The sequence below is a fragment of the Saccostrea cucullata genome, unplaced genomic scaffold (genome assembly GCF_032062105.1).
Source record: "Saccostrea cucullata isolate Sc308-1 unplaced genomic scaffold, CSIRO_AGI_Scuc_v1 ctg13561, whole genome shotgun sequence".
Taxonomy (NCBI): domain Eukaryota; kingdom Metazoa; phylum Mollusca; class Bivalvia; order Ostreida; family Ostreidae; genus Saccostrea; species Saccostrea cuccullata.
This window is the reverse complement of record NW_026920474.1, coordinates 1-17,156: the sequence shown is the minus strand read 5'-3', so window position 1 is coordinate 17,156 and position 17,156 is coordinate 1. Positions and strand designations below refer to the sequence as shown.

The 17,156-nt window shown below is 33.1% G+C and overlaps 1 protein-coding gene across 1 annotated transcript; it reads right to left on the bottom strand.

Moving 5' to 3' along the window:
• Window positions 1-10,423: 10,423 nt before the first annotated feature.
• Window positions 10,424-14,175, bottom strand: LOC134249436 (deoxynucleoside triphosphate triphosphohydrolase SAMHD1-like; the record flags this gene model as incomplete). Its single annotated transcript, XM_062731790.1, has 6 exons — window positions 10,424-10,582; window positions 10,726-10,796; window positions 10,984-11,099; window positions 11,633-11,793; window positions 12,768-12,837; window positions 14,109-14,175. Coding segments are annotated over 6 exons (644 nt in total), but the record flags the coding sequence as incomplete, so codon positions are not given.
• Between the last annotated feature and the right edge of the window lie 2,981 nt (window positions 14,176-17,156).

The following is a 17,156-nucleotide window of genomic DNA, read 5'->3' as shown; positions in this document are numbered from 1 at the left end:
TGTCGTCTTATCACAGGACGTTCAGCTGTAAAAATTCTATACCACTGTAATACTTGTAGGTCTTCAATTAGGCAGGCCGCTGTAATATATAGATTTCGTTAAATAAAATGTAATACAGTTTGACTAATTGATGATATTGTGCACTAATTCATAAGCGGCATTAAGTACGGCTCCGTGTAAAAATCATGCAGACAGTACAGAAAAGGTGATTCATCGACCATCTTCAGATTCAATAAAATTGGGTTTAATATATTCATTTGGGTCTAAAATGAATATAAACAGTTGATTTTGTTATAATTCTTCTTTTTTCATATAGCTAGGGATAAAGTACTTGAGGTGTAATTTTGTATAGATACTGTGCAAATAATGCCTATTTCAGAAAAGAATATCTTTAAAACCCTAAAAGATGTACAAAAACTTAATACATAATTCAAGTGAACATGGAAGGCTTAATAAAAATTTACTTTAATATTTTTGTGCAAACGAAGTATTGAAAAGATACAAGGTGTTTAAAATCGAGAATTTGTCAAGATTCTTCAAATGAGTTATCTCCCTTTGCAATTTTACATAGGTGGCGCTAGTAAAAATCAAAGTACTGAAAGTACTGATAGACGGAGGCTTGGAATGAACATGATTGTTTGTCTCTTTGGGAATTTTTTATTCATATTCTGACCCCAACATTTGCCTAAGGGTAGTTGGCCATATCTTTTGAAAAGTAGATACCAGGACATTAATACTTCATATATCTTTTTTTTTGTGGAAAGACTTTTCATTGGATATTAACAAACTTGACCTTTTGACCTTGACCTTCGATATTCTATACTTCTGAAAAAACTTTAACCTTGGCCATGACTTTTGAATGGTAAGGGATATATAGGGGGGGCAACAGTGTTTCACAAACACATCTTCTTCATTTATGTTACCGTGGTCTAATGTTTGATTATGTAATTTACTGAATTCCTATTTTTCATCAAAAGGACAAACCAATCTAATTGCAATAAACTATATCAATTTCAATTCTTTAGTGACTCGTGGTAAGAGCTTCCTGAAATGTGAGAAAGCCAAAAAGTACTTTAGTATCTCTAACTCTTCAGGACTAAAAGGAGCTGAGATACAAGCATTCAGATATAACAATGCATAGATCTACATGCAAAATTCAACTTTTAATTATTAGTTCTGTTGTGTTGGGTATGAACATAAAGAAGATCCAAATATTTCCAACATTATGAAAAATATCAAGCAGAACAAACGCCTGTTTGGGTGCAGATCTTGAAATGTACTAAGCTCTACAGGTATTTGTTGTCCAGTGCGCATTAATCCTGACTTCCAAATTCTTACTTGACTGGTGATACCTTTAGAAACATTTGCATCTAGGTGAAAGTTGACTCCGCAAAATATGCCATCCCATTGTTCAAGTTTTATAAAGTGATTACACCGCCTTGACTAGATATTGTGGATTCAACGATACCCTAATATCCAGTATTATACGCGATTTTACGGATAATACCCATTTTCGTTGAAAATCCTTCCCGTTTCAGAGGCGGATCCAGCCACTCTTGAAAGAGGGGTTCCAGGGTTGTACTGTCCATTAACCCCCCCCCCCCATACACACTCTCAAGCAAAGATTCACACACACGTATGGAAGATCTTAGGTAGCTAAACACAGTTTCGTATAAAATCCAGGGGGTTTTTCCCAGAGAGAAGCATGCTGGGTAGGGATTTTCCTGCTATTTATAGGAGTCTAGATGAAAACTGCATCTTTTTTGTTTTTATTCGCATAAAGTAGAGTCTTATCTTAATATTTAAAGAAAAAATTGTGCATTCATTTTTAGAAAAAAAAAATTGTGAGACTTTTTAATAGGGGGAGATAACTCCCAAAACATCCAGTTTTCACATGTGCAGAATTGCATGAGTCAATTAGCAGGTAATGTAGCTCTTTCAAGAGGTGGAAAATGTACCCTGAAAGCACACTAAAAGAAAACCTTAAGACTTGTTCTGTGAAATGCATGCAACTTATTTTGTCTGATTTTTTCTGTATTTGTTGAGCAGGGGGGTTAAAAATGCATAGGTGCACTGAAAATGGATGCATAAACAACCCAATATCCCCCATATTTCAGGTGTCAAATACCCCCTAGTAGTAACTGATGAATGTATTATAGTTGAATATTTACAAAATTCACAATTTTATCTTTCCATTGATATGCAGAAGTCTATGTAACAAGCCTCATTTTATTTTTTTATAGGGGTCAGTTTTGCTTGTCCCGCACCAAGTAACGTCCTGATAACGTCATACATAAAACTGTGTTTTGCACCCTTAGGTTTCGGTAAATAATATCTGTTTACGTCCATTTATTTCTTTGGTCCCCCAGTCCGAATTTAAAGAAAAAATAAAAAAAACTGCTGAAGCCTTAATTAAAATTGAATGGATTTGCAGCATTTCCAAAGAGTACAAAGAATTTTCTTTTGGAGTTTGAAAAAAAAAAAATCGTGGTGAGTGCGGGTTGGGTTTAAAACAAAGAGTTGCATGTTAGTTCCTTCAAATGATATGATTAAAACGGTTCATATAATATAGAACCGTTTTAATCATATCATTTGAAAGAAAAGTGAGTGGAAGAAAATTAATGTGTGAGAATCTATCTATTCAATACATAAGTTAGACGTACAAATATTAATTAATTTTGTAGCTTGAAATAGCTATGTAGCTTTAATATGTTGACGGTGCGACCGTTAGGACGAGCGCATATTCTTATCCATTTTCATTTAGATTGGACATGTAAATCCGCATGTGACATTCGGTGCGTATTAGATTCTGACGTCATATGACGTCGTTTGTATGTTGCTTTACCAAACCGAAGCCTGAACAAGGCTGATTTCAATCAGTTTATGACTATCTTTCTGCAATAAACAAATAAATTCATTAAATCAAGACAAGTTTATTATTCGTTTAACTTTTGTTGTTATTCTCGCCAGAATGTTGCTTTAGAGTTTGTGTATGAAGCAATGCATTGTGGGTCTAAATTACTGCGGTAAAATATTCTTTAGAATGAATGTGCAGTAGTCTGAATTTTCTCTTTGCCCAGGCGTTGTCATCAGAGTTTGCAGTTACGTGCATTGCTTTGCAACCCTTGCTGCACTCGCTATTAATCTATTCAAAATAGCTTGGTAAAGCTTTTTAAATGCAGTCAAAAGTATTTTACAAGTCCTAGATGACAATGTATTATGAGTCTTGAATAAAAAGGAAAAATCAAAGATACGAGGGGTTATCAAAAAGTTCGTGGACTGAAGCTATAAAATTAATACTATGAAGTCTGAGCTTACAATTTTTTTAAGGAGCATAAAACAACACAAAATAAAGGAATGTTGAAAATTTTAGCTTGATACGTTCATTATTTCCCAAATTATTATAAAATAAAAAGGACATTATATCATCACCCGGCGCCGGCGCCGTTTAGTTTTATGACGTCCGACAACGTCATTGTTTTTCAATGTCTGCTTCTTCTACCTCATACACTTATTTTGATGAGATTCCCTGGAGCTGAGTAAGGACTTCAATCCGTCTTGTTTCTATGACCTTAAAATGTCATGAACAGTGGCTTTCAATACATGTAATATTGCAAATAGATTTATACAATGGGAGAGATCCTCGCTTGATTGTGCCAGCATATTTTCCTTTTTGGAGTTCAATATCTACAACACATGATCAACGTCATTTTTTGACGTGATTGATTTTTACACCTTGATTACAAATCGACATTAACTGTGCATTCCTTTTTCTCTCTGAATCTATTTTGGCATTTAAAAATAAGTACTCTGGTTGCATATTATTTCTCTGTAGCCAGTGCAAATATTTTCTAGGTTTATATAATTTTTTGTCAGGGGCAAAACTTTATAGAATGTTGGAAAAAGAAACCGCTCCCCCTTTTTGACGTCATTTTCAAGCAATATGTGTTTGGATACTCCATGTAAAATTTACGGTAAAATTTCATAGAACTTCCGGAATGAGGTAAAAATTCCACATTTTATGGAACAATAGTGTCCCAACATATACCTGAATTAACGGGATTTTTGGATGTCAAATATTCAAATCAAAATAGTTTTTCTCAGCTACACTTAGGTCGAAAAAACGTCGTTTTCGAGGTTGCGCCGCCTGGACAAACTATTGCTTACAAAAACATTACTAATTTATTAAAAAATAAAATTTATGATTTGCAATTTATTCTATAGATAAAAAAGATGATGCTTACTAGATATTTCAAAATTCATTGATATACCTAAAGCGGTTTCAATCTTATGGCGCTAGTCCACGAACTTTTTGATACCCCCTCGTACATGTAGTATTGCAGCTGTTGAATACTTTTAATTAAGCAAAAGACGAATTTCCATTTTCTTAAGAGCTCGGGTACACTACTGTTAATGGAAGGTAATTTTCAGCACAATGTTTTTGTCTCTACTCTAGCATTCTACAATTAATTGAATGAGTCCCCAAGCATGACAGTATACTATTTGTTAATACAAATCGGAAGCGACACACAGTTTTCGTCGATTTACTGCATACTTTATTTACTTCATCACCAAAAACAATAGAGTTTCTTTTTACTTTATACAGCCAAAATTGAAAGATTAGTTTCCAAAGACACTGCTCGATGCTCACTGCTCGATGCTCACATTTAAAATTGTAGTTTTAGATGATAAATACAGTGAACCTTCAGATATCTGGATGCCAGATATCTGAATGCTTCAGTATTCAGACGATTTTTCATCGGAACGAAAATTTTTAACGTTATTTTGTCTTGTTTAACTGGTAATTCAGGTATCCAGACACTTCACATATCTGGACAATTGACTAGGAACCAAAGCGTTCGGATAAATGAGGTACCACTGTAGTTGCTCCCAATACGTACCGTACAAACCTTGTGATGTTTGCATGTCTTACATTTGATATTTGATTGAGGGGTTAAATGATAATTGTGCACCTTGTGCTGCTGTCTAAAACTATGTAAAGAAAACTGATAGCCAATTTACATGCAAATTTAAGCTGATGTGTCATCAGATAATCTTGTCGTCTAGACCTGTTTAAGTTACTGTGCACTCCCCTATGTGCGATGAGGCATGAATAAGTATGATGGTATGGTTAAGGCAGTATTTGAAATAACTGTTGCTCAACCGCCTGAGATGCATAAATTTTGTCACAGGCAAACAGATTTGTAACAGATTACAGATCTGACACCCGACTGAAAATGAGGCCTGAAATAAAATTAAGTTTGTTTGCAGTTGCCGACCGACCCACTGAAAATGCACCCGACCCAAACTTTTTTTTAGCCATTTGGTAATTTGATTGTAGTTTTTCAGAATATTGAACAGTTTCGTTTTCAAATTTTGACACGCTTTTAATCATTCAGCAGTTTATAACAAGAGGTGAGCTTATTCATGTCTAGTAGGTGTATGAAAACGTCTTTTAATTGTTATCTAAAAAAATCTGATTTTTTTTCCAAAAAAAAAAAAAAAAAATGCCTACCTACCGACCCAGTCTTAAAATTATAGGTCGGCAACTGCAAACAAAGAATTTTTTAAAGCTTGGCCTGAAAAACTTTTCAAAAACTTGACCTTGGTCATGACTTTTGAATGAAAAATAAAGGGCTTTTCTCAGGCCTAAAATAAAAATACGTTTGTTTGCAGTTGCCTACCGACCCACTGAAAATGCACTCGTCCCAAACTTTTTTTTTAGCCATTTTGTAATTTTTTTTTTTTTTCAATTTTTCAGAATATTGAAACTGTGGTTTATAATAAGAGTCGGGATTATTTAGGTCTATGGAAACCTCTTTTATTTGTTATTCAACAAAAATTTAAATTTTTTTTTTTGAAAAAAAAAAAAAAAGAATTCCTACCTACCGACCCAGTCTTAAATTTATAGGTCGGCAACTGCAAACAAAGAATTTTTAAAGCTTGGCCTCATTGGGATTCAAAACCAAGGCGCACATGGATCTTAAAAAATAGATAGAAAACTTGGAATGGTTTAAGTAACAATCTTTTAAAATCTTTTCACGAACAGCAAAGTGATGATATGGAAGCATTCTCTGGTGATGTAGTGTATAAATAAATTGGTTAAGTGAAACCCCCCTTTGGGTAGGATGGGGCCACAATGGGGATCAAAGTTTCACATTGCAATATAAAGAAGAGAATCTTCCCTAGAACAGCAAAGCCATGATTAATGTTGTACTGATATGGAAGTCATTGGAAGAAGCCTCAAGTAGTGTAGATTCTGTTTAAAGTTAAAACTGGAGACCTATTGCAAATGATGAAAAATACACTAGTAGAAAAGATATTTCACATACAGCAAAACTTGTTTACTACGAACACGGATATAGCGAATTCACAGATAGAGCGAAGTTATTTTAGATCCCCAGCTATATAAATTTAACAAATTCCTTATATGGATATAAGGAGTAATTGATGTAGCAAAGTAATTTCATAGGTCCTGGTGACTTTATTATAACTTTGTTTTACTGTATTTCATAAATTAGTATTATTGTTTTTTAGATGAATTAAACCCCATTTTATTTTCACAGAATGTATGCGATGGGCTGCATCATGGTTTTGAAGGAAAAGGTTACACTATTTATTACAGACAGCAAGAAAACATCATTGAACACAACCAACTAATAAGACTCCAAAGGTGGGAGAATATATGTCATGCAACCATTCATAGATTCTTAATGAAATTACTGCATTATATAAACTTGATATTCCATGTAAAGTAATTTATAAAATCAAAATAACCATTTAGTACCTTAATAATAATGTAGCATAAACTAAAGAATTATAAATTGATGAATGATAAGTACATGTACATGTATATTGTAATTATTATTTTAGGAATAATGGAAAATAAGATATTTAAAGCTGTCAAAAAGCAGAGATTAGAGTTCAGTGGATTCCATGACGGTACTTTGGATAATGTTAATCAGGCAGAAATTCTCTTCCCAAGGATCTTAAAAGTGCTTTTAGAAGAGGCTAATAAACAAAGGACAGTCACTTACTACAGAAGAGAAGCATGGGAGATTAGTGATATTCTGAGTGGCATGACTGCACCTTACAAAGATGTAAAACTTCAAAAATTGTGTTTACATATAAATACAATGATTATATGATAAATGTATCTAGTAATCAATATTAATATGATTAATATTTTCAAATGTATTTTATATTTTACTGTTCATTAATGAAAAAAATAATTTGTGTTTGTATTTGAATTTGGAAATGTAAAGGAATTTATTTTAAAATGTAAACTGATATTCTAACATGTACTGGCATGTGTACATGGTGTATATATTGGACTCTGATAAAAGATGATGCTACTTCTTTTTTTGGTGAAATTATTAATCACAATGATTTTTGTGCACATGATTTTATTCTATTTTCCATAGGGTATGGTATCTATGAAACCTACTCAGCCTTTTTGTTTGGCTATTTTTTAAATCATAGATATATTTTATTTTCTTGATAACTGAAATCCTCAAAAAATGATATTTTGTTGTTTTTTGTCAACATGAATTATCTCCCCCTTTCAGCTTGAAATTAGAAATAATACTGTAGATATAGATATAATTTGATTAATGAAAATAAATAATTGTGTTGTATTTGGATTTGGAACTATAAAGAAATTGTTTTGAAATGCTATTTATAATTTAACATGCATATTAAATATATACATGACATTTATTTGACCGTGACGAAAAAGTGAATTTCCCATTTTTTGTATAAAACTCTTCAATGGCTTTTGGAAATTAATAATCAATTGCACAAAAATGTTTTTAATATTTTATTTGCCATAAGGTATGGTGTCTAAGAAATAAACACTGCTTTTCTGTTTGGCTATAGTGTATTTTTTCTTTAAATTTTTTATCATATAGCTGAATTTAGCTGTAAATCCTTTTAAAATTGAAAATTTCAGTTTTTCTCGACATGGATTATCTCCCCTTTTCAGCTTAAAATTAAAAACTATTACTGGACGTGGCAATATTTGGATTAATTATGAAAAGTAAATAATTTAATTGTATTTGAAAATGGAAATATAAAAAAATGGTTTTGAAATGCTATTTATTTTTTACATGCAAACATATATGGCATATATTGGACTGTGACAAAAAAAGTGAAATTACCATTTTTGTACAAAATTCATCAGTTGTTTTGGGAAATTAATAATCATTTGCACAAAAATGTTTTAATAATTTTATTGACTTTAGACTATAATCTCTATGAAACTAGCATGGCTTTTTAGTTTGGCTGTGGGGTTTTTAGAAATTTTTGATAGATAAAAATCCTAAAAAATGGATATTTTACATTTTTGGCCAATATGGATTATCTCCCCTTTTTAGCTTAAAATTAGAACACATTACTGTCATAAAAATATTTTGACTAAATATGGATAATAACTACTTATGCTGTATTTTAATAAGAAATAAACATAAATGTGTTTTATTGTTTAGTTTTCTTTTCATTTAATCTTCATTATTTGTATTTTTGCCTGTTTTTAGAGGAAATTTCAGCCATTTTTTGCCCAAAACAGTTTATCGGTTGCCATGGATACCAATGGCAGAATTAAAAAAAAATTATAATTTTTTTTGGAGTATCTTAGCATACTCTACCAACATGCAAAGTTTGAAGAAATTCTGAAACCCCCCATGAATCACCCTCTGCATGATTTTTACACGGAGCCGTACTTAATTTCTCTACCCCCCCCCCCCCCCCCACCAATGCACCCTCAAAGCTATCTAGGAAATCAGGGATTTTTTTGTATTGTATATATATATCAGATGGTTTTCACAGATGTTTAATTATTACACAGTTTAAGGAAAGGGGGCGTAGAAAAAGAATCCATCTAAACACAGAAAAAGAATCTAACTTACATTAAAAAAAACTTGACAAGCGAAAAAAAAACCCGAAAATTTTCTAGCTCGAAAATCCACAGGCACCTGACTTTACTTATTTTTCTTCAAATAAAAAATAATAACCCCTACCTAAAAATAATTAACGTCAGGTGCCTGTGCGAAAATCTTATTTCGTGCTGGGGAAGAGGGGGCTAGGTTCCAACTTCGTTCAGTGCCAAATTTTACTCATACACTGCTACATTACCCTTGTTTTACTTTAGTTCACAAAAAGGGGGAGAGGGGCGGTCTTGCAATGAACATTTTCAATGGTACAATGTAAAAAGTATGTTTGGACCCCCTCCCCTCTTGTTAAATTACGTGCCTGTATGCATCTACTTTCCAAGAATACCCAGGTTAGAATTCTTATGACATTCAGTGCCTCACGCAGATGCACAACATACATGTACATAGTAAGATGTAACCTGTTAACAGAATAAGATTATTTAATCTCACTTTACCCGAGAGAGTCGCGGAGTAAGGAGTTGATCCTTAAATTAAGTCTTGTGTTTGAATTCTACACTGTGGAACATGGAGACCGGTCCTCCGGATGAGATCGTATAAACCGAGGCTCCGTGTCGCAGTTGGAGCTGGCACGAAAAAGATCCCTCATTGCTCAATGGCCCTGAGTGCCGAGTATAGGACAAAATTTGTAGCTATCCACCTGCAAATGGTGGCATCTCCATATGAGTGAGAGACTCTCGAGAGGGACGTTAAACAATATACAATCAATTAATCTTAACCTGTGAGAGAGAGAGAAAGAGTGAGAGAGAGAGAGTTTTCTGTCATAATTATTTAAGACATCTTAACTTTGGATAATCATGAGAGAGAGAGAGAGAGAGAAAGAGAGAGAGTTTAAATGTTTTTTTCCGGTGATCTCAGAGGTGTTGATACCACCCTCTATGCCAGAAATTGGAGTACAACCAATTATTCCCACAATTTTTTTCTTGCGAATTCTTTAGTCTTTGGAGGGGGGGTGCGAGGGGGCTCCTCCAGTTTTGCCTGCTTCCCTCCGATTTTACGCTGCCTTCTATTTCATTTCACTCGTGTAAATTGGTGCGCTCGTCGAATTAAGATGATTAATGATTAAAAATATATAATTTATATCTATAAATTTTTAAAAATCCCATTCTTTTTTTTTTTATTTTCACTCTTTTAAATATTTTTATTATTATGACATAATGCGTAGTATTATATAGCAAAGAAATTACAACTCTCTGATTCCTGACACTGGTAAAAAGCTTGAAGTATTTCTATGTCATATTGATTTAAGACGTCTTAGGTTAGGATAATTATAAGATAGCTTTGAAAAACACCTTAAGATAATCTTACGATGTTCCTAAGATCTTCTTAAGATATGTCTAAGGAAATTTCTTATGAACAATCTTAGGAAAGTTTCGTAAACATGCCTGCTGATTAAAAAACACATTTTGATTCAAAGAAACAGCTCAGTAACACAAAAGTATTTTCATGCTACATTAACAAAACTAATAAATACTTCAAAGTAATGATACCTTAGACTTATGTTTAAGAGGTCCAGCTATCTGTTCTTTGATAAAGGTCCTGTCCTGTTCTGTGACACCATATTTCTCAAATACAGAGTATAGATCATTACTCTCGACTAGATGATCAAACATCTTCACAGACAGGGCTTCATGCTACAATGACCATGTTCAGAACGCTACCGGAAATGTGTAATACAAGTATGGAAGAAACGTTTTATTTCAAAACTCCCTATATGTTAAATATGTACTTTTTTAATAAATGAGGAATGTTAAATTTTAATAATCTCTAAAATTACCTTGATTTTCTTATCTGGTCTAGCCACTGGTAGGAACTTTCCATCAAACATATGGGAAAAAGGACCATGTCCTACAAAAGCAAAAAAAAATTATATAAAAATATCTTTGCCAAGAATATCAAAATTCCAATTATAAAATAAATATTTACAAATAAAGGTCTGTAAAAATATCTGTTCAGTTTTTTTCTTATTTTACATCATTTCCCTATTAACTGTCACTGATTAAGATGTAATTCAATTCATTCATGCTAGTTATACCAAGGTCATGACAGAGTCCTGCTATCTGGACACACAAGATGTCATTGTTTGAGATTCCGAGTTCTGGCTGTCGTTTTCTAAGGGTGGACCCCAGCTCTCCTGCCAGATAACAAACTCTGGAAAAAAAGATACATATTCTATTGTTGACCGCTATCTAATATTCTTACAATTGAATGCAGAGCTTGGGGAAGGCTAGTTTGTTTTGTTTGGGGTGACATATTTCCCATTTACATCTCACTGAATGCTTAAGCTCCATTCTACAATCAAGTAAGTGTTGGTAACAAACAGTGAAGTAAATTTCAAATTGCTTGTCTTGTGAAAATCTTTCTATACTCTCAATATTTGATTGGTTGTGGCCTTTAATTATTTGTATGCTTGGCAATGATATATGCCTTATAAGCATATCAGTTGTTTGTAATCAATAAACAAGATCAATTACTTACACTTATTTGATTGAAGATATACACTTTTAAAATTCTTGAACACTATAATTACTTAGGATGAGACAGCTCAAATAAACTGTGCCTGCTGCCTAATCCTATTTACTTTTGTGAATAAAATTTTGTTCAAATGAACCAATGCTCAGTAATTAGTATAAAAGTGAGAGAGTGATTAAGATCTTTATCATTCAGATTGATTTCAAACATACCCCAAAGAATGTTCAAATCTATTGTGAGACGCTCCAGGGTATACAAAATAACTTCCACCAAGTTGTCTAAGAAATCGCAGTCTCTGGAATTGTGGGGTGTCAATTATTTTCACACACAGAGGGTGGATCTCGATGTGGCCATGAATTGGGTCATTCACAATCTGGAAAGAAAAGATAATACAATCTAGGCATTAGGATGTTCTTTCCCATCCTTTTCTCTGGGGAATCACAAACTCTAATCTACAGATAATTTACATTTACCGGTATCTCTATCACTGAACCTTTGATGTCTCTACATTTTAACCTGGATAACTATTCTCTTTACTTTGCAATTTTATAGTTTTCTCTCAGTAGTTACTTGTAAGTTATTTAAGTCTTCCTGTGATTTCTATAAGTGGTTACCTTGTAAGTATATACAGTGAAATCAACCTTGTTCATGGGGAACCAAAGTTCATAAGATTTTATCCACAAACTTACATCTCCACCAACAATTATTTTGTCTGACTCAATATATGTTTATTCATTGAATCATCTGAATATACAAGTACACATGAAATTATAATACATCCCCACAAACCCAAACAATTTTGCTTACCAACAAACACTTACCCCCAGGAATTACAATGTTACTTTCCATAGTACCGTATATACTCACCTATAAGTCCGTCCGCCTATAAGTCGGTTATATTTTTTAGGTTAATTTGCAGTGAGATTTGCCATTGATTCGCTTTTAAGTAGGTACAACTTTTTGCCAGAATAAGATGACAATTTCTATTAAATTTTGATGGTTTAACCTGATTTCAATTAATATTTTTAGAAGTTGATATTTAAATTTAAAGCAATAAAAAATAAATAATGCCCTCGTAATATTAAAAAAATTTATCAAATTCATGTATATAAATACTTGTACTTTATGTTTAATCTTAGAATACATAAATGATGTAATACGTCAAGACTTTGTTCAATGATAACTGTTGAAAATGTTTATACATGTAGTCAGAAAAATACCAGTCTTTTTATGTTTCGCTTATACGTCGGACATAGACTTTTGGACTAAAATTTAACTCCCAAAAAACTGACTTATAGGCGAGCTAGTACCGGTATATACGGTAGTCTGCCCTCAGTACATAGTTACCTTATAAGTATAAAGTCTTCCAGTGATTTCTCTCAGAAGTTTAAGTGCTTTCAGTCTCCTTCCCAGTGGGCTAAAAAATATTCAAAAACATCTCTGCATAACTATATGATATATGGACATTAAACATTACAATGAAATATCAGAAAAAGAGGCCTATGGGCCTTATAGGTCACCTAAGGCAAAGCAACATGTAACAATTTTCCAATAATTGAGTTTGGTTTGTGTTTTAAATCAGAGTCTATGACATTCAAATTTTTAAAAGAGGTACCATTGCTCTTCATATTTACACACTTAAGCATGCTTAGTTTGGTTCCGCAGGCAACGAAATTCCAGGGAAATAAATGCGAGTTGAAAATCAAAATCGCGAGTTCAAAATCACCAGTGGTCTCAATTTTTTGCGAGTAAAAAAATTGATCTTTTTCCGAATATTCCGGGTTTATTCGTTGCCTTTTGAAGTTTACTTTTGATCTTATGCTTAGAGACGATTTATCGAATGAGTATCAAGACGCGTTGCAAAGTACATGCATAACGTGGATGTAAACAATAATGACCTCGTCCATGTTAACTCAACACAGGAAGGTGTTAGCGTCACTGCTTCTGTCAAAACCGTTAGAAAATGGGAACATGAGTTTCACATTTCACTAGACTTCATTGCCACGGATCAAATTGTCTCAACTATATGGTGCAATGTTTGCCGAGAATTTGCAGTTGATCGTTCATCTCAGGTACGTATGTAATTGTAAACTAAGTTTACAATTACATACGTACCTGAATAATAAATAGTACATAAATTTGATGCATGTTATATATTCTTACAAAAACATTAAGAATAATATGAAAATTCAAAATGCAGGCACATACTAAGTGTTCCCTGTCAAAACAAAAACAAAAGGAGAGGTATGACTGTATCTTTAATTTTAAAAAAAGTAAACTTTGAAAATTGCTAGTAAGAATTTAATTTTGCTAGTAGGAAAAAGAGTCACTAGCTAAAATTTGCTAGTGGTTAAAAAAGTTAATTTCGATCCCTGGAGTTCCTTAATATCAATAGGCAGAGTAGGGGAATAAAAAAAATGTCATTTCATATAATCAGTAAAAATTTCAGCAATTATCAGTGGTGCTCCATCCCACAGGAACCCTGGGGCCACACATTTCAACATTTTGGAAAGGCACCGGCACCCTTGCTCATCATAAATTCATTTTCAGTATACATGTATAATCAATGTTAACAAAATTTAATTTTAGCAATCTCAACACCCTCACTAAAAATACCAAAATTATATTCTTGCTAAAATTTCTGCCTATAGAGCATGTACGGTAAATAGAGCAGTAAATCAAACGCACCTGATTCCTAGCCGTTCCAGTTGTTCTTCTGTTACCATGTCCAGAACATCACTAGTCACACCCTCCCCTGAAATTACGGAAGTCATAACTAAATTTAACCAGAAGTCTCTGTCGAGACTGTATCTCTACTGGTTTATACAGGAATAAGTAGAGAAACGATCCTTGCCGCTCATCAAAATAAAGCAAAATGCACAGAATTATGTATCTTAGTATAGTCTATTTGTGTGCCAAGTTATATTGAAATCGGACCATAACTGTATGAGGAGTAGCATTTTGAAAGAATTTTACAGAATTTTCTATTTTTAGTAATCACGGCAACACCGTTGACGTTCATCAAAATCAAAAACCAATGCACAGAATTATGTATCTTATCTTAATTGGACCAAAACTGTAGGAGGAGTAGCATTTTGAAAGAATTTCACAGAAATTTCTATTCTTAACTAGAACTGTCCAATAGGGACAAATACCCCCCGCTGGGTTTTTCAGAGAAGGTGCCAATTCGAAAATACTTTATGGATCTAGAGATGTTCACAATTTACTTAAAAAAAATTTGCAATGAAATATAATTGCTCATCATGTTTCTTAATGAATGAAACGGAGGTGCAACCAAATGAAACATCAATACTAATACATTGTAATTCCATTGTAACATTTTTTTTATTTTTTTCATTTAATTTTTCTTTATTACTGCATTAAAAAAATATATTGCAATTATGTGTTATGTCACTCTGCAAACTGATTGTTGAAAAAAAAAACATTTATATACAAAATCAAATTAATCTTGATATATCAATTTGAAAGGCATTTTGAAAATAAAGAACTGGTCATCCAGTAATGAAGTGTTTTGACAGACAATAAATTACAATTAAGAGAATAAGAGAAGAGAGATCTTTAATTCTTGTGCCTTATTCCCTGAAGATTTGATAACACACACACACTTGATAAGAGATATGCCTTAACAACTTCCAACACCAAACTCATTAATTTATCTTTAATTGGATGCATGTCCAGTCATTATTCCCAAGAGACAAATGAAATTACATTATCTTCTGTGCAATGTAAAAACTGTTTTTAACACTTGATGTTTCTTTTTTTTTTAAAGTTTTTATGAGTAGTTTTAAGCTGTAGTTCACGTTTTTGTACAGATATTCTTGATTCTATGTCTCAAACCTTATACATGAGCCCAAAATGAACAAGTCAATTAAAATTTTAAAAAGCCTGTAAAATGCAGAAAAATGAACAAAAAGAGTTGAAAATTGCAGGTTCACAACTTCATATGGTGAATAATAATTGTACAAATTTTCAGATTAATCCTTGCAATAGTTTCTGAGAAACGGTCCAAACAAAACCACAAAATAAAAATGAAAAAACACCTGTAAAATTAAAAATAATAATCCAATCAAGATGAAAAATATCAGGTGCACAACTTCATATGGTGAATAATATGTGTACAAATTTTCAGACAAATCCTTTGAATAGTTTCTGAGTAATGGTCCGGACAAAATCTCGTCTACAGACAGACGGACAGACGGACAGACGGACAGACAGACATGGTGATTCCAATATACCCCCCCTAAACTTCGTTTGCAGGGGGTATAAAAACAACGGCAACACTGTTCATCGAAATCAAAAACCAATGCACAGAATTATGTATCTTAGTGTAGTCTACTTGTTTGCCAAGCTATACTGAAATCGAACCAAAACTGTAGGAGGAGTAGCATTTTGAAAGCATTTCACAGAAATTTCTATTTTTAGTAACAACGGCAACACCGTTCATCAAAATCAAAAACCGATGCACAGAATTATGTATCTTAGTGTAGTCTACTTGTGTGTCAAGTTATATTGAAATCGGACCAAATCTGTAGGAGAAGTAGCATTCTGAAAGAATTTCACAGAAATTTCTAGTTTTAGTAACCTTGGCAACACCGTTCATCGAAATCAAAAACCAATGCATAGAATTGTGTATCTTAGTGTAGTCTACTTGTATGCTAAGTTATATTGAAATCGAACCAAAACTGTAGGAGGAGTAGCATTTTGAAAGCATTTCACAGAAAATTCTATTTTTAGAAACAACGACAACACCGTTTATCAAAATCAAAAACCAATGCACAGAATTATGTATCTTAATGTAGTCTACTTGTGTGCCAAGTTATATTGAAATCGGACCAAAACTGTAGGAGGAGTAGCAATCTAAAAGAATTTCACAGAAATTTCTATTTTTAGTAACCATGGCAACACCTTTCATTGAAATCAAAAACTGATGCACAGAATTATGTATCTTAGTGTACCGTAGTCTACTTGTGTGCCAAGTTATATTGAAATCGGACCAAAACTGTAGGAGGAGTAGCATTCTGAAAGCATTTCACAGAAATTTCTATTTTTAGTAACAATGGCAACACCGTTCATCGAAATCAAAAACCGATTTACAGAATTATGTATCTTAGTGTCGTCTATTTGTGTGCCAAGTTATATTGAAATCGGACCAAAACTGTAGGAGGAGTAGCATTTTGAAAGAATTTCACAGAAATTTCTATTTTTAGTAACCATGGCAACACCATTCATCGAAATCAAAAACCAATGCACAGAATTATGTATCTTAGTGTAGTCTATTTGTGTGCCAAGGTATATTGAAATCAAACCAAAACTGTAGGAGGAGTAGCATTTTGAAAAATTGTTTACAGACAGACAAACACACAGACAGACGGACGGACGACGGACGCATTACTATCGCATAAGCTCTTCTGGTCTCTGACCAGTAGAGCTAAAAACTAACTCAGATTTCATCACCAAAAATATTTGTTATCATTATTCAGATGAAACCTTGAACTTGGGGCTCAAGTGGAGAGTACGGACAAAGTAGTTCGGCGCAATAATTTATATTTGTATATTCATACGCATGGTTCAGTCGGAAAGTATATGTGTATAAAATGGTAGAGAGGTACACAGCTGGTTGACGGCAGGTAGACAGGTAGATGGGTCGGCAGGTAGATGGGTCGGGATCAGCAGGTAGACGGTTAGGCAGATAGACAGGTCGGCAGGTAGACAGGT